Source organism: Pongo abelii, chromosome 8 (assembly GCF_028885655.2).
Source record: "Pongo abelii isolate AG06213 chromosome 8, NHGRI_mPonAbe1-v2.0_pri, whole genome shotgun sequence".
Taxonomy (NCBI): domain Eukaryota; kingdom Metazoa; phylum Chordata; class Mammalia; order Primates; family Hominidae; genus Pongo; species Pongo abelii.
In genome coordinates this window covers 74,544,549-74,568,587 of record NC_071993.2, presented here as the reverse complement: position 1 = coordinate 74,568,587, position 24,039 = coordinate 74,544,549, and the positions used below count along the sequence as shown (strand labels likewise).

General features: G+C 50.6%; 1 protein-coding gene across 1 annotated transcript in view; it reads left to right on the top strand.

Moving 5' to 3' along the window:
• The window catches only part of TSPAN15 (tetraspanin 15), a 56,680-nt gene that overhangs the window by 13,045 nt on the left and 19,596 nt on the right, over positions 1–24,039 (top strand). Inside the window, exons 2-3 of the mRNA XM_002820875.6 lie at positions 19,427–19,612; positions 20,875–20,949. Of these exons, the coding sequence (XP_002820921.1) occupies positions 19,427–19,612; positions 20,875–20,949 (261 nt within the window). The remainder of the gene's footprint in view (positions 1–19,426; positions 19,613–20,874; positions 20,950–24,039) is intronic.

The following is a 24,039-nucleotide window of genomic DNA, read 5'->3' as shown; positions in this document are numbered from 1 at the left end:
GGCCCAACTGAGCAGGGCCGTGAGAACCACCTTCCTTCTGTGGGTTGTGCTGAAAACCAAGGGGGAAGGAGTGGGGCAAGAACAGAGGGGCTGGGGGAGGAGTGAGACTGTGGGGAGTGAGGCTTCTGTCCCATCCTCAGGCCAGGGGGCCATGTCCTACAGCTGGTTTCTTGGGGCTTCCCCTCTGCAAGGAAAACCTAATGGAAAGAGGTTAGAGGTTAAAACCGGGGAAGGTGGATGCGAGCTAGCTCTCAGGAAGGACTTGCCGGCTGTGAAAACAGTTAAATCAAAACTGCTTGCCAAGCTGAGCTGTAAAACGTGGGATTCCCTGACAGCTTCAGAACAGGAGCGTCACCCATTGTGTGGGGCAGTTAGGATGTGGTCTGAACTTCCAGTGGGTTGAACTTTGAGGGGCCGTAGAGGGCATCTAGTGTTACCCGTTCCTTTCAGAGAGAAGGAAACCAAGCCCCAAGCCACCGAGCATGTGCCCCTGGTTCTAAAACTCTGCCAATGGGACCATCTCTAGTGTGCAGGGGGGACAATGGACACTACTCAGTGGTTTCAAACCAGGAGCTTCCTCTCCAGCCAGGATGTGGGGACAGAGGCCTGACTTGTGACTTCTCACAGAGAAGGGAAGAATGTTCCCTGCAGGGTCAGAACCCAGGCTAGGGGAGCCCTGTTCATGCCTCTGGCTTGGTTCTGACTCAGCCTCTGACCTGGGAGGGACCAGGTCACAGGGACAGATGAGCCAGCCCTGTCCCTGTCCCCTTGAGAAGCTGGCACTCACTGAGTCCTAGCAGCATGCTCCGACAGCTGCAGACATTCTGTGATCTGGGTGGAGCAAGCAGGCCTGGCCAGAGTCTCCCAGGAGGCTGTGGCAGAGACACTTAGCTTCGGGGTGTTGGGCTCTGGGCTTCCCCTGGGGGTGGCAGTGGCCACTTGGCTTTCCAACCACTAGGCAGGTAGACAAGATGAGGGCAGGAGTTGTTCAGAGCAGAGACAAGATGAGGGCAGGAGTTGTTCAGGGACCCACAGACCCTGAGATGGGGTGGGGCCTACTTCTGGCCTGTTCATTTCTACAGTATTTTCCTTCTCCACTGTGGTCTTCTGGTGCCGGCCTCACATGGAATGAAACTTGACTTTTTTCAGCCAGGAATTCCCCCACACTCTATCTAGCTGGGTTGTGCCTTCTGCATCCTCCTAGGTTGTCCTGTATTGTCTTTAAAGCTAACAATTAATGAGCCCTTCTTGTGTGCCAGGCTCTGGGCTGAGCTGTTTTCTAGCCATTCTCTCACTTCGACCTCCAGCAGCCTGAGAGACAGCGCTGCTCTTGCCTCGTTTGCACTTGGGAAGGAGATGCCCAGAGAGTTAGGTAACTCACTCGTGAGAGCTGGAGGTGGGGTGTGAACCCTCTCTCTCTCGGCAGACTTACCGGCTTCCTTCCTGGCCTAGATGTTTGTTCTTCTTTCTTGGAAGAACTTTTCTTAGAGAGATGGACTTTTTGGGGATGGGTGGTTTGGTCATTTAGTCACTCATCAAACATGTTCTAGACTTGAGGGCGTCTCTGATCCTCCCCGAGGCTCTGCGCTTCCAGAAGGCCATCCCGGTTAGGTTTGTAACTTTATGCAGAAGTTACAAGACATTGCTAACACAGGGACTGGTATCTCTGCTGGAGTAGCACCAGCTTCCCAGGGCAGGGGCCACAGGCTCCCCTAGGGAGGTGGGCCGGTTGCCACCTTGTGTGGGGATGGAGGGAGCAAGCTGACCCGAAGTGGCACCAGAGGCCAGGGCCCGGGTCCCATTGGCTCTCTGGAGCTGCAGGAAGGCAGAAGTGGGGCCAGCATCACTGTCCTTCAGAAATGCATCCTTTAATTTTTATTTTTTTGGAGAGGATATGCCAGGGCGTGAGAAGTCTTGTTCCTGGTGAGGGAGGGTGGCCTGTGGTGTGACAGAGCACTGGCCTGGGAGCTGGGAGACCCTGGTCGCAGCTGCTGAGTGGGGGCTAATTTGCAGTGTGACCTTGTGGGAGTGCCAGCCTCTCTCTCAGCCTCAGATTCCCGTCTGCAAAATCAGGAGATTGGGCCGGATCAGCGTCCCCCGGCTGATTCCTGGTGGTGCACAAGATGATTGTAGGTGGGCCATGGGGGAACATTTAAACATTTTAATATGCATATGGGAAGTGTGATGTGTATTAAAAAAATAATTAGTACCTCAAACTTGTGATTGTGTAGATCTTGATTAGTTTAGGTCAGGACCGTATTTACTTGAGTAAGAAAAGCCAATGGGGTTTTATTAAAACATCGAATTAATAATAATGCAAGTAGCTGGCCAACCCGACCATGTGGAGATGTGATAAGAGAATGGCTGGAGTTTGGGAGACACTGGAAGTTCTCAGTGGTTCCTTCCAGCTCTTTTCTGGGAACGCAGGCAGTGTGGCACCTCCTGGTCAGGTGCAGACACTTAACACAGTCTGTGTACTGCTGACTGTTAAAGAAGGAAGTGGCTTCTCATTATGGTACAGCGTCTTACAGTTTACAAAGGAGTTTCACCACCTCAGGGTCTCCTTCGCGTGACCATTATATTCCCATGTCACAGTGGAGAGGCAGTTGGCGCTCTGAGGGAGATGGTCTGGCCAGCATCGCGCAGCTCATAAGTGGCCCACTGCCTCCAGCTGGCCTGGGCTCTTTGCTGGGTCGCATCAGCGCCAGCCCTCTGGGAGCCTGTTCCTGACCTTTACCTCCTTTCCCGGCTGCCACTTTCTGCACGGGGTTTCATGGTCATGTTGGCTTGTTGCATGCATCTTCTCTTGTCCTGATTTTCTTAAAGCAGAGGAGAAAAGGATTTGAGGTGACAAGTGACCCTCCCTCTCCCTTTCCCCAGGCCTCTTCCCCATGCAGTGAGGGGCATGTTCTAAAGCCCTCGGCACCCTGTTTCCTAATAGGTGCACTTGGATCTGTAATAGGTAGGTTCCCATTACAGCCTGTATTTAGCTCCAGGTAGCAGTTAGTGAAACATCTGGTTTGGGCATTAATTCCAGGCCAGAACAGGCCACCAGACCCAGGCCTCTGGTGAGGTGACCCTTGTCTGTGGCCACTGAGACTTTCCTAATGGCACTGAATCTGGTCTGAAGCTTTAGGCAAAAAGGAAGACTCAAACCTGTAGTAAACAAACCTCTTCCTTTAGCCAGGTGTGGTGGCATGTGCCTGCAGTCCCAGCTACTTGGGAGGCTGAGGCAGGAGGATCGCTTGAGCCCAAGAGGTTGAGGCTGCAGTGAGCTATGATCACACCACTGTACTCCAGCCTGGGCAACAGGGTGAGACCTTGTCTCCTCTAAACAAAACAAAACAACACACACACACACACACACACACACACACACACACACACACCTCTTCTTGGAAAACATAGAACTTGGTTGCTATAGAAAAGGTAAAAGAATATTCTTGGATATAGTTATAGCCACAACACTGTTATCATGCCTAAGAAAATACTAAGTTTATGCAAAAACATATCTAATTGTCCCTAAAACATCTCTCATAGTGCATTAAAAAAAATCAGGACCCAGCATCACAGTTTATACATTGCGTTGGGTTTCTTTTTGATAAAAAATGTCCCAGTGCATCTGAAACTTGAGGGGTGACCTCTGAGGCCCTGAATGTTATAGCTTCTGGGGTCCTGGTGTGGACTGTCATGTGTTACTTGCCGACATTGTACCTGATCCAAGACCTATTGGGGCCAGCTGGTTCCTTTTGTTGTTTAGGGGAAATTCAGAAAGCCAATTAGGAAAGGCTTGCCTGGAAAACTGTCCCCACCCATGAGACTCCAGCCCCCGGCTCCCTCCCCAACATTCTCATTAGGAGAGCTGATCGGTGTCTGGAAGCCAGACCCAAGGCTCCCTGAATCCTCACCCTTAATCACCAGGTGCACACACTGGGCCCTGTGTCAGGCACTGGGGAAAGATGCTCTAAAGAACTGAAAGACCCCCAGCTGGCTGCCCACAGCCTGCCTGGAGAGACCCGGTGTGCCCTGGTGTGGCCGGGTCATGGCTCTTGGCAAGTCAATGCACTGATGTGTGGGGCAGCGGTTCTTTGTTCCCTGGTTCTGATGCTTGGGGTAGGCTGGGGTAGGGCCGAGAGAGCCCCCTTCTCTCATACCAGACGGGGAGCATTATCAGGTGGCTGGAGTATCCCCTAATCAATACTTTCTGTATCAAGCTGCGATAGAGGAAATGGACTTTTTTTTTTTTGAAAAAGTTAAACGCACAGAAAAATGGAAGGAAGAATTCAAAGAACATCTGCCCGCCTCTGAGTTATTAGTTGTGAACATCTTGTCTTAACAGCTCTCTCTAAATAGACCACTTCTTTTTTTGCCAACCCAGCTACAAGGAGGCTGCAGTCGTTGTGACCCCACTTCTCTAAATACCTCAGCATTCGGCTTCCCAGAAAGGGCATTCTTCCTCACACCACTGCTGTCCATCTGATAAAAAAAAAACAAAACAAAAAACACCATGAAATCAAACTTTTCAGTCCTATATACAGGCCACATTTCTTATGACATTCCTGTGTTGTAAGAAATATGTTTGTTCTTTGTCCCCAGTTCCTGGCACAGAGCTCTTAAAACCCTTGGAATTTCCTGATAGGAATACCTTTTGTTATTAATAATGAGCCCATTTAGTCACACCTAGTTTACGCTGATGCGATGATTTAGGGTAAGGCCCTAGATGGCCTTAGGATGAGGCGAATCACCAGAAACACCAAATAATTAGAGGGTTGGATGGTTCAGCCCCTCCTGTGGGCTGACAGAAAGGGTGAGGGTGGGGGTGGGGGTTGGGAGCTGGAGATTGAGCTCTATGTAAAACTTTTTTTTTTTTTTTTTTTCCAATTCTCAACCAGTAGAAGAGAAAAACTCTTGAACAATGAGATTTGATGAGCTTCTGGGTTTGGGAACTCACTGAGGTGTTGAGGGGTGGGCGTGGGCTCAGAGAGGGCCTGGGAGCTCCCTCCTCACCTTGCCCAGTGCATCTCCTCCCTCTGGCTGTTCCTGAGTTGTATTCTTTGTAATATACTGGTTAATATAAGTAACCCTGAGTTCTGTGAGCCATTCGTGCAAATTATCAAACTTGGGGAAGGGGTTGTCGGAACCCCTGACTTAAAGCCAGACTTTGAGTCCTGACTTGTGATTGGCATCTGAAGGTCAGGCAATCTTGTAGGCTCTTTTTTTTTTTTTTTTGAGACAGAGTCTTACTCTGTCACCCAGGTTGGCCAGAGTGCAGTGGCTTGATCTTGGCTCACTGCAACCTCTACCTCCCAGGCTCAAGCAAACCTCCACCTCCCAGGCTCAAGCAATCCTCCCACCTTAGCCTCCCAAGTATTAGGTTGTTGCAAAAGTAATTGCAGTTTTTGCCATTACTTTTAATAATAATATTTTTTTAAATAGCTGGGACTACAGGTGCACGCCACCATGTCCAGCTAATTTTTGTATTTTTTTGTAGAGATGAGAGTTCGCCATGTTGCCTAGGCTGCTCTCAAACTCCTGGGCTCAAGCAATCTGTCCACTTTGGCCTCCCAGAGTGCTAGGATTACAAGCTTGAGCCACCATGCCCAGCCTAATCTCCTGGGCTTGAGCACATTAACCTGTGGGATCTGATGCTAACTCCAGGTAAATGGTTTCAGAGTTGAATTAAATTGTACGACACCCAGCTGGTCTCTCAAGAGAATCAAAGAACTGGCTGATGATGTTGGAAAGCACCTCATTCCCCAAATGTCCTTTGTGGTGATATTTTACCCAATTCAGGATCCACCCAAGGTTTGTACATTACTTCTGGCTCTATGTCTCTTTAATCTGCCCCAGCCTAAACTATCCTTACTTCTTTTGAGTCCTTTGAAGCCTCCAGGCCACTTGATCTGTAGAATGTCTGAGTTGTTTCATAGCTTCACAGCTTCCTCATGATTAGGTTCAGGCCACACATTTCCTGCAGGAGCATTTCACAGTGGGTGCAGCAGGAGGTACGGAATATCACATTAGAGGGTGCGTGCTATCTGGCCACACCATGGTTGGCCAGGCTGAACTTGACCAGCCCTCTCCATTGCAAAGGCACCTTTCCCCATGATGATGAACACATAGGCTGATGTGAAACACCCTGGTGAAAAAAGTTTTAAAAGTTAATCTGAATGTGAGACTCCCCTGCTTAAATTATTTCAATTATTTCCCTATTCCAGCCTCAAAATACATTGCCTGCTTCTGGACACCTTCACATGCCCACTGTGGTCCAGGCCACTGTCACCTAACATTGGTCACCGCAGTAGCTCCCTGACTGGCCCCTCCCACCTCCATCTCCCAGTCTCTTGGCATAGCAGTCCAAGCAACTCATTTAAAGATCACAGCCACGCGTGGTGGCAAGTGCTACTTGGGAGGCTAAGGTGGGAGGATTGCTCGAGCCCAGGAGTCCGAGACCAGCCTGAGCAACATAGCAAGACCCCGTCTCAATTATTTAAAATAAAAAAAGATCACAGTTGGAACAGAGCACTTCTCTGCAAACTTTCAGTGCCTCCCATCCACTCAGAGCAAAAGTCAGTCTTCTCAGTGGCCTCAGAGTCCCCTCCTGATCAGCTCACTGCCTCATCTCCTATATGCTCCCTCTCCAGCAGCCCTGTCCCCCTTGCTGTTTCTTGAAAACACAGGCACATCCCAGGGCCATGGTGCCTGCTTGGATGCTCATTCATGTATCCGTGTGGCTTGGTCCCTCCTCTACTCCAAGTCTTTGCTCATATGTCACCCTCCCTGGCCACACTGACGGCCCCTTTCCCCAGCTTCCCTAGCCTTCCTCCCCGTTTTATTTTTCTTGGTAGCACTTATAACCATAGCACAGTATATATTTTTCTTACTTGTTTGCCTCTCCCCAAGTAGAATGTGAGCTCCACCAAAGCTGGGATTTTTGTGGTTTTCTTTCATTGCTCTCGTTGTACACCCAGTTCTTAAAATAGCAGCTCCCAAAGTGGGTCTAGGTACCTCTGGGTTCCCCTTTCAGGGGCTCTTGCATCTAGAACCACTTTCGTAGTAATACTAAGACTCCCATTGTCACTCTCTTGGGAGCATGTGATGGAGTATTCCAGAGGCACCTGAACACTCGATGTGGCAGTGGAGCCAATGAGGAGCAGATCTGAGAATCCAGCTGCTTTCTCAGCAGCCAGATGTTAACATTTACAAACATGTAGAGCCCACGCCACTCTGCTCACTCAGTTTTTGTGTGTTTTTTTGGTGAATTTTTTAAATAAAAAATATGCTATTTAACATATAAATCAATCTTTCTCTCTCTCTCTCTCTCTCTCTCTCTCCCCCTTCTCTCCCTCCCCTCCCCTCCCCTTCTCTTTCGACTCTGGTACCCAGGCTGGAGTGCAGTGTTGCAATCTCAGCTCACTGCAGTCTTGACCTGAGCTCAGGCCATCCTTCCACCTCAGCCTCCCAAGTAGCTGGGATCACAGAGCTGTGCCCCCACACCTGGCTAATTCTTCTTAGTTTTTGTAGGGATGAGGTCTCCCTGTGTTGCCCAGGTTGGTCTCGAACTTCTGGAAGTGAACCTTCCACCACCGCCTCCCAAAGTGCTGGGATTACAGGCGTGAACCACTGCTCCCAGCTGTCTCTTATTATTTCTAAATGAGCTAATAAATATTTAAAATAAGTCTCAGTTTTAATTTATGGTAAATAATTGATGGATATCATCATAAACAAAAGCTCCAGAATCTTCAAACATTTTTACGAATGAAAAGTTCTGAGGCCAAAAACTTTGAGACCCACTGGCTTTAAACAATGCCTGGTGTGCAACAACCACTCAGTCAATAGATGTCATGTGAATAAATGGACTTCTTGGCTTAACCCATGAGACCTGGCCTTGGTGCTCTGGCTTCTGTGAACCTCCCTGTTCACCTCCCCTTCCCTTGTCCTCTGCCTGTCCTTGATTCCAGCTCTGCTGACCTGACCTGCTGTTCCTGTGGTACCTTCATGGGCATCTGGAACTCCTTATCCCTCTTGTCCACTTTAGGAATTCCTGCTTATCCATTAAATGGACTCAGTTCAAACATGACCTCCTCCAGGAAGCCTTCCCTCATCTTGCCTTTCTGATTTAGTGTCTCCTTCTCTCCGGCGCCTTTGCACACTTGATCACGTCTACCCCAGGGTTTTGCTGATTCCCGCATGTGTTGGTGTGCTGGTATGTCTCTCACCAGACAGAGCTCCTTGAGGACAGGAACTCTTCTTTTCTGCTTTTCTTGAGGACAGGAACTCATCTTTTCCCAATGTTTGGTACATAAGAGGTGCTTAATGTATGTGGAATCAGTGAGTGCTGGCTTGGAGTTCAGAATAGGGACTCCTCCCTCCCTGGAATTAACCCTGGACCAAAGAGGGTCTGAAGGGGAAATGGTTTCTGGCTTCTGACTTGGGTTTTGAAATGTCAGCACTACAACAGTGCTACGTGGTTACTGGGGAAGAAGTAACATTTACTGAGTGCCTGCCGGGTGCCAGGAGCTTTTGCGTGGCATCTGGCTTCAGGATATTGTGGTTTGTTTGGCCATTGTGAACTGGCTTGGGCCCTAACCACTTTCTGTCTGGCTTCCATGAGGAGAATGTGGTCTGGTAACTAAGTCACCAAACTTCTGTGAACTTCTGGGACATACTAATGCATTTGCATAGTACGTGTAGACTGTGAAGTTGTTGAGGGCAAAGTTGTATGTGTGTTGCTTGATCTAGCTACCATGCCCTGTATGCTGTCCATAAGAGATACCTGGAATTCCCTGTCCAAAGGGCATGGTTAATACTATCAATATTACTACCAGCAAGGGCTTCCCATTCAGAGGTGGATGTTCAGAAGTGGAGAGATATCCCTATAGCTGGGGTGATCCAGGAAGACTTCCCAGGGGAGGAGGGCATTTTGTTGTTGTTGTTTTTAGACAGAATCTTGCTCTGTCACCCAGGCTGGAGTGCAGTGGCACGATCATGGCTCGCTACAGCGTTGATCTCCTGGGCTCAAGCAATGGGAGGAGGGCTTTGAGCTGAGCTTGGAGGATGGGTATGAGCCCCTTTTGGCTTTATTATTTCCAGGAAACTGTCTCCTTTCCGAGGCTGCTATGGGAGGCAGTGCTGGAGGTGTGTGCCTTCATCAAGGCTGGGGAGGGAAGGCATTGCTGTCCGCTTTAGGGTTTTACCCTTGCAGAAATGTGACATCCTTGGGCCGGGTGGGACAGCAGAGGGCAGCCCGTGGGGGCGGAGTCAGAGCAGTGTGTGGGGTGAGGGGAGGAGGGGGGCTGCCCACAGTCCGCTGTTGTGCCAGTATTTGAGGGGAATTTCCATGGACTCCCGGAGCAGTAGAGCAACCCTCGGGGTTGTCATGCCAACTGGGAAACTGAGGCTCAGAAAAGGTAAGGGACTTGCCCAAGGTCACAAAGAGTTGATAGCAGAGCTGGGATTGGAGCCTAGGGTGCCCACGTGGCCAGCCGCCCAGTGCTCCTTCCCTTTCCCCTTTGTCCTCTTTGGAGACATGAGCCCTTGGACTGGGGCCATTTATCTTCATTAAGGCCCTGCATGTTCCAGACACTTGAGATCTGATTGCCTCCTCTGCCTTCTGTCCATAGTTCAGGGGCAAAGGGTACAGTTCAGATGTGGGATTCCATGCAAAGGGGGAAAGAATAAACCAAGGGCCACATATATAAAAAGCAATTTGATGCATTTCTTTTTTATATAGAAAACTACATCTAACATTAAAAACAAGATACATGAAATAATAATAAGCCTTAACATTGCCCAAGTTGTGTAGAGATAGTTTATATATGCCCGATTCAGCCAGGTGTCCCCTGGGAGCCGGCAGTTCTGACTGAGCCTCACATCCTCGGCTCCTGCTGTTGGAGTTCCCTTCATCTCTGCCCGCCCTCCTCCCTGCACCTGCTCTCCCCACCGCCTGCTCCTTTTCAGATGGCTCTCCCTTATGGTGGATTCTCCTCTCAGCAGCCCAGAGGGGTCAGGAGAGTGAGACCACAGGGCACTCCCATACCCCTTCCCTGGAACTCCTCTTGCCCTCACTTTGGGCCCCATGAGGATAACTCTCAGGCAGTCTCTAGGGAAGACCCTAGGCCAGTGGAGGAATAGGGGATGCATGAACCAGTTCCCAGACAGGATGGGCTCCGAAAGGCTGCCAGGACCTTGGACTGGAGGCTGTTGTATAGGACAAAGGCCTCCTGTCATCCCTGTGAGCCCGTGTCTCCTTTCAAAGGGTCTGAGAGAAGGAAGACCTGGGCCATCGTACTCACTCCTGCTGGTGGCGGCCTGCGGTTATGAGTGGTGGAGGCTTTGCTGATTGGGTGCTGTGGGCTGCTGAGGGACACAGTCCTGGCCGGAGGAAGGAGGAGGAGTGACCAGCAGTGCTTTGACACAGGAATATACCCCTGAGCGGTTACCCTGGGAGGAAGCAAGCCCCACTCCAGCCCACCCCACCCGGTGCTTCATTCCTGGGCCCCCTAAGCCCATACCCAGAATTCCAGTCTCCATTCCCCATTCCTACCCCTCAGCTAGAGCTCCAGCCCCAGACAGAGGACGCTGCTGGCAGTGGCCTGAGCTGGGGACTTCCTGTCTCACCGCCAGGGCCAGACGTCCAGAGTGCATCCAGGAGCACTGCCTTCTGCTCTGATTGACCTCTGGCTACTGAGTCAGCTGGGTCTGGGGGGGCCTGGCCGGAGGTCCACCCAGGGCTGAGATCTGGGAAGAAAATCACCAGACACCATTACCCATGTACGCTGGGGACACAGCCCTGGGAGGCAGGCCCGTAACTCTCTTGGTTCAGACACATGGAAGGTGGGGAGAGAGAGACAGGTCTGGAGAGTGAGGGAGAAAGAAAAGCAAGGGGAGGAGGGTGTTGGGTGGAGATGAAGTCGCTCTTGACTCTCCTTCCCATGGCTGTTTCTGTGGTTCTCCGATTAACCATGAGTCATTCTTATCCTTAAGCCTTGGAAGGCTCTGTTCCAGACTGGGATCATCTCAGAGTTCCTTCTTTGGGCTTACAGGCGTTTGAAGCCATAAACCATTTCTCAGATTTATTCTCCCAGCAGATATATTAGGCCAGTCCCTGTGCTCAGGGAGGGTGCAGTTGCATGAAGTCAAACTCCATGCATCCTTCAGAGTCCTTCTCTGGTTTCTCCAGGAGGAAGTAATTGCTCTGCATCTTGTCTCAGAATGCCTTGGTCAGTTATTTGTTCTACCGCTTCTACCTGCCTGTCTCTAAACTCTTCCCCAAAACAGCCCAGGGCATGCCATCCCCACTCCCACCCTGTGCTTCATTTGTGGTTGTTCTTGATTAGAAATTCCACTCTCTTCCCTGGCTGGACTGAATAACTGGGGTTTGCAAAACTCCCAGCCTAGCTCCTTCACAGCCTGGAATGTGCTGTGTGCCTGTGGGAGTCTTAAATCAAGTTTCTGCAACTATTGCCAACAGGAGGGGTAGCAAAACAGACTGGTGTGCCCACTTTGCTTCCTAGAGAGGTTTGTTTTCCAAAGGCCATGTTTGTCACCTTTGAACTGATGAACCCAAGACGTTAGATGTCTTTCTCCAGCTCTACTCAGACACCATGGAAAGCTTGAGGGAGGCAATGAGAACTGTTGTTAAAGAAGCCATAATTCTTTAAAGAAGACATAAATTAAGAAGGGATTATTTATTTAATAATATTAATAAAGGGATAATTTACAAATAATAAATATTTATTTATTATTTATTCCACTTAGGAGCAGGAAGACCTGCTAGAGTAGAAATGCCATTTCCCCCCAGATGGATCTATAGATTCATTGTGGTTCCAATCAACGTCCAGTTCAGTTGATTTCCTCCCAAGACTTGAGAAGATGATTCTAAAATGTGTATGGAAGACTCGAGATCTAAGAATATCTAGGACACTTCTGAAGAAGACAGGAAGAAGAGACTTGGCCTACCAGATGGCAAGATGTGTTGTAAAACTGAAGTCATTACAATAGGGAGGTTTGTTTAGGGACAGACAGAATGACCAATGGAAGAGATAGGCAGAAACAGCCCCAGGCATATGTAGAAACTTAGAGTATGACAGTGGGGTCATAGCAGATCAGTGGGGACAGAAGGACTGGTTTGATCAATGTGCTCTGACGTTACCAAAAGTAACAAACAAAGTTGGGCATGGTGGTTCACACCTGTAATCCCAGCACTTTGGGAGGCTGAGATGGGAGGATCGCTTGAGCTCAGGAGATAGAGGCTGCAGTGAGCTATGATCACGCCACTGCACTTCAGCCTGGATGACAGAGTGAGGCCCTGTATCAAAGGGTCTCAAAAAAAAAAAAAAAAAAGTAACAAAAGCAGGCTGTGTCAGAGAATGTCAGGGACCGAGGATTACAATTCACCAGGTTCTCTGTACTTGATGTCCAGGTTTTATAAAGGAAGAAGTCCTGTCTAGAGTCAAGGCAGTGTTGACAGCAAAGTACTAGTGACAAAGACAAGTGAATGCGCCTTTGCTGGCAGCGGGAGGCAGCCTCTGCTGCTTTCTCAAGAGCTGGCTTTGATTTGGGGTTGTAGGGGAGCCCATTCCTCAAGCATAAGTAGGGCCAGGTCAGTGGGATGGAGGTTCAGTGTCCCCAGAACTTAGAGTACCGCCTGGTGGTCCTGGAGGTAGGGCTGGTGCTCCCTAGGGGAGACAGAACGGGCCCTTTAGCAGTTTGGATTGGGGGCACTGCCAGGACCTCCTATCCTTGGTCTGTTTTGCTTTCCTTACAGGAAAGGGGAGTGGGACAGCAGGAACCCAGCTGCCCTGGGGATGTGGGAGAGAAGACTTTCTCCCGAGTGAGTTGGTGAATACTTGCTGAGCCTTCCCTAGCATGTGGCAGGAGGGTTGAAGCATGTGCCTTTTTCTTTTTCTTTGAGACAGAGTCTTACTCTGTCGCCAGGCTGGAGTACAGTGGTGCAATATTGGCTCACTGCAACCTCCGCCTCCTGGGTTCAAGTGATTCTCCTGCCTCAGCCTCCCGAGTAGCTGGGACTACAGGTGTGCACCACCACACCCAGCTAATTTTTGTATATTTAGTAGAGATGGGATTTCACCATATTGGGCAGGCTGGTCTCGAACTCCTGACCTTGTGATCCGCCCGCCTTGGCCTCCCAAAGTGCTGGGATTACAGACATGAGCCACTGCACCCAGCCACCTTTTTCATAAGGATGGGCTCTACCTTCAGAAAGGAACCTTGTAGGAGTGGTGAGGAGCAGCACCAGCGAGAGACGCTCTAGGCTTGTGCTGTCCAAAATGTGGCCGCCAGCTACCTGTGGTCAAATTTAACTTAAAGCAAAATAACATGGAAGGTTCAGTTCCTCAGGCACCAGGGCCCCATTTCGTGAGCTTGCTAGCCACACGTGGCTCGTGGATACCACACTAGGTGCTGGCATCATCTAGGAAGTTCTCTCAGCACTGCCGCTCTGCTATTGTCGGCTTTGTATTTTGCAAAGGTGTTTCACACCCCTTTCCCCCCAGTTCTTCATAAAAGGCCCGTCTGGTAACCTTAGTGGCTGGCCAGGCAGACGAGTTTTGGTTGTGAATCCTGACTCTCTCATGGGTTCTGTGTTGCTTAGTCTCTTTGAGCCTAGTCTGTGAAACGAGATTAGTTGTTCCTTGGATGTTTGAGGGGTATGTTGATTAAGGGAGATGAGATGATGCAGGTATGACCCCTGACAGGATAGTGGCACAGCATAATCACTATAAAAGCCAACAGGCTTTACTGTTTTACAGGTGAAAAACGAGGCCCACAAGCGGGAAGTGACATGGCCAAGGGTACTGAGCTCACCCAGGGAGGCCCAGAACTCCTGCCTTCTATGTTGCCTCTGCTGCTCCCGCCAGCACCCAGCTCTGGGACAGGCGAACCTGGGGCAGCAGTGTGCAGAGCAGGTGGCTGTCTGCAGGATGGGCTTGGCCCGGGGCGAGGCAGGATGGGCCTCGGGACACAGGGCCTTGGGAAGGAAGGTGCAGGGTTTCTCTGGGCAGGAAGAGGGGGCCCTGCTAGTCCCACTTTATTCAAAACCTCTCTCAAGCCTTGGAGTTTAGCTCTTCCCCACCCCCTTTCAAGCTAGAAAGTCTGAAAAGCGCTTTGTTTTGGTCCAACACGGAGCCCCGGACCTCGAATGCTCCATGAGACGGTTGTGGAATGAAGTGGTTCTCAGGGCCTTCCAGGAACTGCAGGCTCTGGCAGGGGGCTCATGCTGATGTTCTGCGCTCTCCCTCTTCCCTGTCACTTTTGTTCAAATTCCTAGAGCCCTCTTCACCTCTCCATGGCAGGAATGTTTGCTTCCTGTAGACCAGGGGTTCTTTTTTTGTGCCAGGGACCTTTTGGTTCTCTGGGGAAGCCCGTGGATCGATCCTTTTTCAGAACAAGATATTTAAATGCGTAAAATGAAATACACACGGTTACAAAAGAAACAAGTTATAGTAGGATACAATTATTAACATTTTATACAACCAGATTTTTGATGTAATAATGTGCAACTTTATCAGCGCATTCAATCACATTATCAGCGCATTCAATCACAAGATCTAGCAGTGAGTCTAATACTATCATAATTTTGAAGTAATAAGGAATGTAAATGACATTTTAAGATATTCAGAATAATTGTAAAGTGATTTCTACTGGTGACAAAATTGCAGGTGCTGTTAATGCTACTTCAGTTTGTTGCCCACATCTCACATGGAAGGGACATTTCAGTTAGAGGTAAACAAAAGTAAAGATGTGGATTTTTCTCCATCTCCAGTTTGAGAGCTCCCTAAATTCCATCCGTTGGACCATCAGTGCCAGCCTCTCTTACTCTCCCTTCTCAATAGTCTTCTGGCCCCTTGTGAGCCTATAGAGCGTCATACAGGGCCTGGAACACAACAGAGCCTAGTATTTGCCCTTTGGGGGTGAAAATGGGCCTTGCAGGACCTCATTAAGTGCAAATTTGCCCCAGCTGTGGTGAGCCAGCCGGGACGGGTGACCAGATGCTTCTTTCAGGAGGCACAGGTGCTGGGATGCCTCATAGAGTCTCCTGCTTCCCAGCAGCTGCCTGGAACTGGGCCTCTCCCTGCACAGGAGGAAGCAGGGTTCCAGGATGCAGGGGGCCTTCAGGCCTGGTTCATGCTGGGCCACAGGGCTCCTCTGCAGCCTGTTGAAGACACCATGTGGTTCGCAAAGCCTGGGCTTTTGGGCTTGGCTGTGGGCTGCCAGCAGCACACGCTTTCCCTCTTTGGCCCCAAATGGGCATGGCCGTGTGCCCCCCACCCCCAGCCCTGTTCAGCTGAGGCCGTCCTGCTTGACAGATGGGCCATTTGCTTCCTGTGCTAGGGCTGAGTGGCCGGCTGCCTAGTGGAAGGCTATAATTAGCAGAGTGGAGCGGATGGGATTGCATGCTGGCATTGACAGATAATTTTATCCTCAGATGGATAAACTGATGTCATCAGAGATGTAAATATCATTTGGAAATTTTGAAGTTCCTGGGAAGGTTTATGCCGGCCTCTCCCCATGCCCGCTGCTCTTGGGAGCACTTGAATGGGGAGGCCAGAGGGGCCTGTGCTATATGGGGAGCTGCCTGGGAGTTGCCTGCCAGGCTGCTGGGAGGGTTGGGGTGGCAGCTTCTTCTGCTAGACCAGGAGAAATAGGGCCTAGGATGGTTTGAGGGAGTTCTTGGTTTACATTTGCTTTGGGAGCTTTTCCCATGGGGTTTATGGTCTGGAAATGTCTCAAGGCTAACTAGCAAGGAAATGGCAATGCTTTATAACAGCAGAGAGTGAGATCAGAGCAAGGGCAGTTTTGTTTTCTGCCAGCAAGGGTATTCTGGAGTGGGTCCCAGGGCTCTGGGGAGCTTGTAAAAATAGAAGAAGCCACTGACTGCCTTTATGGAGAGGGCTGGGGTCAGTTCTGCTCAGCACTGGGGCCAGTGTCAGCTCTGGTGTTTGGGGGATGGTTTCCAAAGCAGACTACTTTAACTCAGAAGCACAGTCTCAGGCAGGAAGGAGGAATGGGAACAGGCTGGGGGCAGGGGAATGGGGAAGGATGTCAGCTGTCCCCATCCTGCCAGGGAAGAAGAAGGATTTTTTTTTTACAACGGGGAACATAGAACTTTCAAAAGTATATCGGGCCAGTTCTGAAAATGTTAAGATACAATAGTTGTGTTGGTTCCACGACAGGGTGAGAATTACGCTTTTCATCGAAATGGAACATAAAACCCTACCTCTGCTACCCTCAACTACCCAAGTCCCTGAATATTTTATTCACTTCATGCCTGGGCTCTGAAAACTTCCATGCTGTATGGGGTTCTTATTTAACCATGATTCTCTGCTTTGAGGTGGATGAGCCTCAGGGCTCTTTTATTTGTCCAGGTTTAGAGTTTAGTGAGTGATTCCTCATGGGTGGAGTCACAGAGGAAGGGGACTTGGCCTTTTTTTTCTTTTCTTCTTTTTTGAGACGGAGTCTTGCTCTGTCACCCAGGCTAGAGTGCAGTGGTGCGATCTCGGCTCACTGCAACCTCCGCCTCCCTGGTTCAGGCAATTCTCCTGCCTCAGCCTCCCAAGTAGCTGGGATTACAGGCATGTGCCACCAAGCCCGGCTCATTTTTGTATTTTTAGTAGAGATGGGGTTTTGCCATGGTGGCCAGGCTGCTCTCGAACTCTTGACCTCAAGTGATCTGCCCACCTCAGCTTCCTAAAGTGCTGGGATTACAGGCGTGAACCACTGTGCCCGGCCTGGACTTGGCTTTTTAAAGGCTGCCCACCATTGCTCTCCGAGGACCTGGGGCACTTAGGCTGCCCTCAAACAGTGATTTCTCCATGTTCTGGGTTTTGGAGCATGACTGTGACTGTCCAGATAGTCTCTGGTTTACCTTTGTCTACCAAAAAGTAGATATTTTTCATGGTCTCCATTTTCCTGTAGAGGGTGAGTATGTGTGTGTGTGTGTGTCCTGCCTTCTAAGGCCAACTTGTTAGTAAGTGGCTGGTGGCTGAGCTTGTCAGTGTCTTGAGTCCCTGCTGGCCTGTGTGTTGAGAAGGCATCCTTCTAGACTGGGGAGAAGGGTCTCACTAATTCTGGATTAATTTTCAAGCCAAGGGGAATGGCACTTAGCCTTGAAACATAGCAGAGTACTGGATCCAAGTGAGATGGTTTCCTGGTAATCCTCTGTTATCCCATGTTTCTGCATAAGCTCTGTCTGCTTATTTGACTTTTGGCATCCCCGTCACGCATCAAAGCTTAGGAGGAAGCAGTCACTTCCCTTTATTCAGGACTTAGCTCTCTTTAGAAGGAGGTCACGGGCATCTACTTAAGGACATGATCATCAGTAAGGAGACCCATGAAGTCAGTTTAAGGCTCAGCAGCCCTGTGAGTGGCTGGAGGGGCGGCCTCCTCGGTGTTCTGCATGGTGACACTGGGGTGGCTATGCTCATGTCACCTCCCGCCAACATCTGTCTGTATCATCCCTTCCTTTCCTTGGACCCTAGCTGACAGCACCATGTCTTCCACTTACTCTCCCATGTTGCCTTCAGCTTAGTGGAGAAGTCCAGTTATCTGATGACTTGTCCCTGCCCTCCGGAACATGAGGCCCAGAAAGTCAGAATCCTTGGAGAGGCAGGGGACTGGGTAGACAGTGCCTGACTTGAACTCAGAGGGTCTATTGGAAAGCCCAGGTCTTGTTCATTCAGCAGATGTTGATCATAAATGCTGATTCTACTTCCTCAGTGTCAGAATGTCTGGGTGCTGGGGATGCCCAAAGCAATTGAAAAATCCCTCCTGGAGCTTATGTTCTAGTGAGGAAGACAAATTAAAAAAAAAAAAAAACCAACCAGAAATAGTGTAGTATGTTAAATACTGGTAAGTGCAAAGAAGAAAATAAAAAAGAGAAAGGAGATCAGGAGTTTCACGGGGAGGAACTTCCCATCTGTAAATAAAGTGGCCCTGAAGGGCCTCCCTTTGCAGGCAGCAACAGAGCAAAGAAGAGAAGGAGATGGGGGAGTAAGCCATGAGTGTGTCAGGGGAAGAGCATTCCGGGCAGTTGGAACTGCCTGTGCAAAGGCCCTGGGGTGAGCACACATGGCAGTTGACAAGCATCAAGAAGCCTGGGTTCTCCTGGTGGAAAGTTACAGGGTGTTCTGTAACAGCATGTCTACTGTTAGAAAAGTTGAGAGTGAGGGATTCTACTTGCGAATTCCCTTAAAATTCTTCCTGCTCCAACCTTTGGCCTTCTCTGTGGTCATCCTGAAAGTAAATTCTGTGTTATGGTACTGTGTGAAATGTCTGTTGCCCTGAGCACAGGGTGACCTGCCTGTTTAATACACGTCGTGGCGGCCTTGCACTTCCAGGTTTGTAGTGTTTCCACATTCATTCTCTCGCTAAAGCTGTGGTGTGAGCAGTGCAGAAATGAATGTCTTCATGCCTGTCTTTCAGATGAGAACACAGACTCACATGGTCAAATGCCTGTCCAAGGCCCAGGGTTAGCAAGTAGCAGAGCTGGGGCCCAAACCTATGTTCTCTGACCCTCCAGCCAGTGGCATTTCCCCTAACCCATCTATACTCTTCTCTAAAGTGGCATCTCCAGACAGGGTCTGTATTAGTCTGCTAGGGCTGCCATAACATCAAGTACCAGACTGAATGGCTTAAACAACAAACATTTATTTTCTCACAGTTCTGGAGGTTAGAAGTCCAAGATCAAGGTGGCAGGGTTGATTTTTTTTTTTTTTTTTTTGAGACTGAGTCTCGCTCTGTCACCCAGGCTGGAGTGCAGTGGCACAATCTCGGCTCACTGCAAGCTCTACCTCCTGGGTTCACGCCATTCTCCTGCCTCAGCCCCCCGAATAGCTGGGACTACAGGTGCCCGCCACTATGCCTGGCTAATTTTTTGTATTTTTAGTAGAGACGGGGTTTCACCATATTAGCCATGATGGTCTTGATCTCCTGACCTCGTGATCTGCCCGCCTTGGCCTCCCAAAGTGCTGGGATTACAGGTGTGAGCCACAACGCCCGGCCTGCAGGGTTGATTTCTTCTGAGGCTTGTCTCTGGCTTGTAGACGCTGCCTTCTCCCTGCGTGTTCACACAGTCTTCCCTCTGTGCGTGTCTGTGTCATAATCTCTTCCCCTTATAAGGACACCAGTCATATTGGATTAGGGCCACCTTAGTGACCTCATTTTAACTTTAATTAGTTCTTTAAGGGCCCTGTCTCCAAATATAGTCACATTTTGAGGTACTGGGGGTTAGGATTTCAATAGAGAAAATTTGGGGAAACACAGTTCAGCCGCTAACAGGGCCCTTTCTGTGTTGTAACCTGGGGCAAGCCTCCCCCACAGCAGGTACCACAGCCCCAGATGACTCTTTGCTTTAGAAAATCAAGTGACCTCAGTCTCTCTCTCACCCTCTGTTTTCTTGCTGCAGCTGATTGGGGCCCTGGTCCTGTCTGTGGGCATCTATGCAGAGGTTGAGCGGCAGAAATATAAAACCCTTGAAAGTGCCTTCCTGGCTCCAGCCATCATCCTCATCCTCCTGGGCGTCGTCATGTTCATGGTCTCCTTCATTGGTGTGCTGGCGTCCCTCCGTGACAACCTGTACCTTCTCCAAGCAGTGAGTGGACCACACCACCCCTCAGCCGGGACTCCCCAGGAGAGCTGGGGTGCCTGCCCCTGTGCCCTTGGGCAGCTCAGTTTCTTTTGTCCCTGCCTCAAACCACCTCCTTTAGAGAGCTCCTTAGATCAGCCCATCTGATTACACTGGCCCAAGAATGCCCAGGCCACCTCCCCTCCTGCGTGTAAAAGCTGATTTGAATACTATTCTTACTTAAACTCTGTTCATCTGGACGCTCAGTTGCGAGTAGGAGAAACCACACTCAAATGAGAGCAAGCAAAGAAAAAAAAGGAGGCGGTGGTGAGTCATTAGCTCATGCAACCAGCAAACCCCACACTGGGTCCAGGGGTTTAGATGGCGCCACTGGGCAGGGTTGGGCAATCTCCCCAGCCCCTCCCAGCCGGGGCTGCTCCCTTTGCAGTGGTCACTGCCGGCCTCAGGCCAGCAGAGTCCTTATGGTTCTAGATCTCGGGGAATCTTTCCTACCAGCTCTGGCCAAAGTCCCAGGACTCTGGTGGGCCTGACTTGGGCCATGTGCCCATTCTGGGATGGGGCATGGGGAGTCAATCCTACCTGCATCCCATTATTGTGGGGTGAGGGATGACTCCCCAAAGCTGGGGGTAGTGAGTAGGCAGATCCATTCACTCTGCACTTGTGTGTCTCTTGACCTCATTGTCTCCCCTCATATGGGAAGCCCCTACGATCCGCTGTAAGCCGGGTTTGGGTGCTACTTGAGGCTGGAAGTTGCTGAAATCAGTTTGGGTAATGCCTGCTCTCTAGTAAAGGGCAGAGGTGGGGGTGCATATCCTCTAAGCTTCAGCCATCCCCCTCACCCACTCTGGAGGATCTGGGAAGTCACATCTGAGGGCTCTCTGTGGGGAGCTGGACATACTGCCCCAGCCTGCCCATTAAGCCAGGCCCAGCCCCTCTGGCTCAGTGGCAACGAGGCCCAGCTCTCCTTATGGTGGTGGGGGAAGGGCGTGTTCTTCCACATAGACCCCTAAGACAAATGGAGGTACCCATCTGGCTGGGACAGCTGAGTCACTCTTCCTGCCCTCCGGCTCCAGAGACAGGTTTTCCTGGGGTCTGCCTGTCCACGTCCACGTTCTCACAGGAGGAAGGGGCAGAGGCCTAGGAGCTGCTAGGAGCTCCCCGAGGGATGCTTCTCTTTGTGCTTGCTCTTGGAGCAGATGGTGCATCCCCTGTACCCCACACACGCCCTCTGCTCCTCTCCAGGTGAGTCTCTGAATTCTGTTTTCCAGTTCATGTACATCCTTGGGATCTGCCTCATCATGGAGCTCATTGGTGGCGTGGTGGCCTTGACCTTCCGGAACCAGGTGCGCCTGTGGATTTGTGTATCGGCCATGTGTGTACGGAGCACCCACTGTGGGTGCCTTGGGCTGTTAACTGGGGGTACAGCAGTGAGCAGGGCAGATAACTCCCCACGGAGCTTTCATTCTGCTGAAAGAGAATGACAGGCACTGAACAAGTAAAGCAGCGACTAAGAAAATGAACCAGGCTGACATGAGAGTTCCTGGGGAGGAGATGGGAGGACTGTGCTGAAATGGTAAAAGGAGCCAGCTGAGTGAGGTCCCAGCAGAGGGAAGCTGAGCAGAAATGAGCTTAGCATGTGAGCAAAACAGCGTGGAGGCCACGTGGCTGAGGGTGGGTGGAGTGGAGGGGGGCGGAAGGTGAAGTTGAAAGGGCTGGCCAGGCAGGTCACAGAGGTCCTTGTAGGCCATGAGTTAGGAGCTTGGAGTTTTTTCTAGAGGTGGCAGGAGCCTTTGGAGAGTCTTATGTGGGAGGCGATGTGACCCAGTTTATATTATACCATGGCTGCTGAGTTGGGGAATGGACAGTGAAGAGTTGAGGGTGTACACAGGGGCCCAGCTGGGTGGCTGTGGGGGTCATCCTGGGAATGGGGTAAGATGGCTTGGACCATGGTGGAGTTGGTGGACCGGGGCCAAAAAGGCGATTTGGTGTATGTTTTGGAGGCAGTACCATCAGAGGCTGTTATGCTGGCTAGAGGAGTGAGGAGAGGGGCAGGTTGACAGGCTGATGCCTGGCATCCTGGCCCTGGCAGGGTTTGCAGAATCCGGGCCCCTTAGAGCCAGAAAGGTTCTCATGGCTCCCGGCTCCAGCTCCTTCAAGCAGGATGTATGCGCCTCATACTAGCTGTGCCACCTTGGGCGAGTTACTTGGCCTCTTGGATTATTAGGGGATACCTAGCTCACAGATCTGATGAGAGAATGCCTGTGAAGGACTGGGCATGGTTCTGGCACATAGTGGTCAAGGCCCCACAAGAAGCTGGTGGTGGAGCAGGGCTGACTCCAACCCAGGGCTCCATCTTTCCTCCCATAAACTTCTTCCTTTGTCCTCATCCTGCATTGCTGCCATAGGTGGGGCTTGAGGAGCAGGGCATGTTTGCAGAAGCCCCATTCTCTGTGTCCACTGCCTGGCCTGCACCCCTCCCTACCCCAGACAGCTTGGTCCTGGTGCATCTGGACAGTTGCTGCTGGGACATGCGTCAGGGCTGTGAGCCAAGTTATCTTTTTTTAAAAAAAAATTGTTTGTTTATTTTTTCGAGACAGGGTCTCACTCTGCCACCTAGGCTGGAGCAGTGGTGCAGTCATAACTCACTGCAGCCTCGAACCCCTGGGCTCAAGTGATCCTCCGGCCTTAGCCTCCCAAGTAGCTAGGACTACAGTCATGCACCCCTGTGCCCAGCCAAATTGTCTTTCTTGTCAGCAGTTGCTCTTAAGGCAGCAGGTGCTCTCCCACACCCTGGGTTGTGCAGACCTCTCAGATGGCCCAGGGTCTGGCCCTGTGAAAATGTTCATGGGAGTGCCTGTGATTCCAGCCCAGGTGGGAGCAGGGACCACTCAGTTCTGCTGGGGCCTCCTGCAGTGGGACCTAACCACAGGCGAGTCTACACACCTGGAATCCAGGGGCCTTCCTGTCTTATGAGCCCCAGGAAAGGGGCTTTATTCCATTTGCCCATGAGGCTGCTTCTCCCTTTTCCTCTTTTCTACCTGCCCCTCCCTTTGCCTCTTTTCTGCTTATCAGAGCCTCTCTTCTGAGCTGGCAGATCCAGCATGCTGGTTCACTTTCCAGCAGCCTTGAGGGGAGAGATCTTTATTCCATTTGCCCATGGGGCTGCCTCTCTGTGCAGCCAGCAGAGCTCCTGGCCAGCCTGCGGCTTTCCAGGGGCTACGGGTTAGTGCTTTCCTGGCTGGAGCCCAGGTCCAGTTTGTGGCCAACTAAACAGACTCCTGGATATAAGGAGGAATCTCCACCAGCCCGTGACCCTGGGCAAGGTTTCTGCTGCTAGGCATGGCTTGATAGTTAGACTGAAGTGGCTTCTCCACTCATACAGGGGCAAGTGGCCATCCTATCAATGGAGTCATGGAGGCACACAGGAGTTAAGAATTCCCCTGAGAGCACACAGCAAGGCAGAGGTGCCTCAGGAATGCTTCCCAGTCCTGTCTTGCTACCTGCCCCTCCCTGTCCCTCTTTTCTATTTGTCAGAGCCTCTCTTCTGAGCTGGCAGATCCAGGATGCTGGTTTACTTTTCAGCAGCTGTGAGGGGAGACATCTTTATTTCATTTGCCCATGGGGCTGCCTCTCTGTGCAGCCAGCAGAGCTCCAGGCCACCCTGCGGCTTTCCGGGGTTAGCACTTTCCTGGCTGGAGCCCAAGTCCAGTTTGTGGTCAGCAGCATCCATGGCCTTCATAAACTATCCTCCAATGATGGGCAGCAGTTCTGGTTTCTAGTGCACTGCTGCAGAGGCCATCTGATTTGTCATTTTCCAGTGCCCTGTAGGTCAACAGAACATCACCTCCTTCTTTCAAGTGATGGAGCTGGGCTGAGATGAAGGCTTTGGCTGGTGGAACGTCCAGGGCCCCTTCAGTGCTCACAGCTTGGGTTTCCGTGGGCCTGAGGTCAGGCCTGACAATTTCCCGTCATCCCCAGACCCTGCAGATGTTGTAGTCTGTGAAGGGTGCTCCTTCCCCTTGGGTGGTGTCTCCTCATGAGGAGGGCCTTGGTATGCAGCCCAGGAAGGGTCCTCACTGACACCTCTCCGCTGTTTGGAGGCTCAAGCCATGATTCGTCATCTTGAAAACTTAAAAAATGAGATACAAAATTATAAATGCAGTAAGATCTCTACAATTAAAAAAAAGTAGGTCTAGAAAAAGACTTAAATTAATGAAAATATCAGCATATGAACTCATATTTCCTCTGAGGGATGAGACTAGGGTGATTTTTCTCCTCCCCTTTATATTTTTCCCTAGCTCTCAATTTTTTTTTATAATCAGTGGGAAAATATCACAAAAAGAAAAATAATATCCCTTCCAACTCTAATGTGATATGATTTTGTAAAACAGGAGTCGGGCCAGTGGTGTGGATGGGGGAGGAGTGGCCTGGCT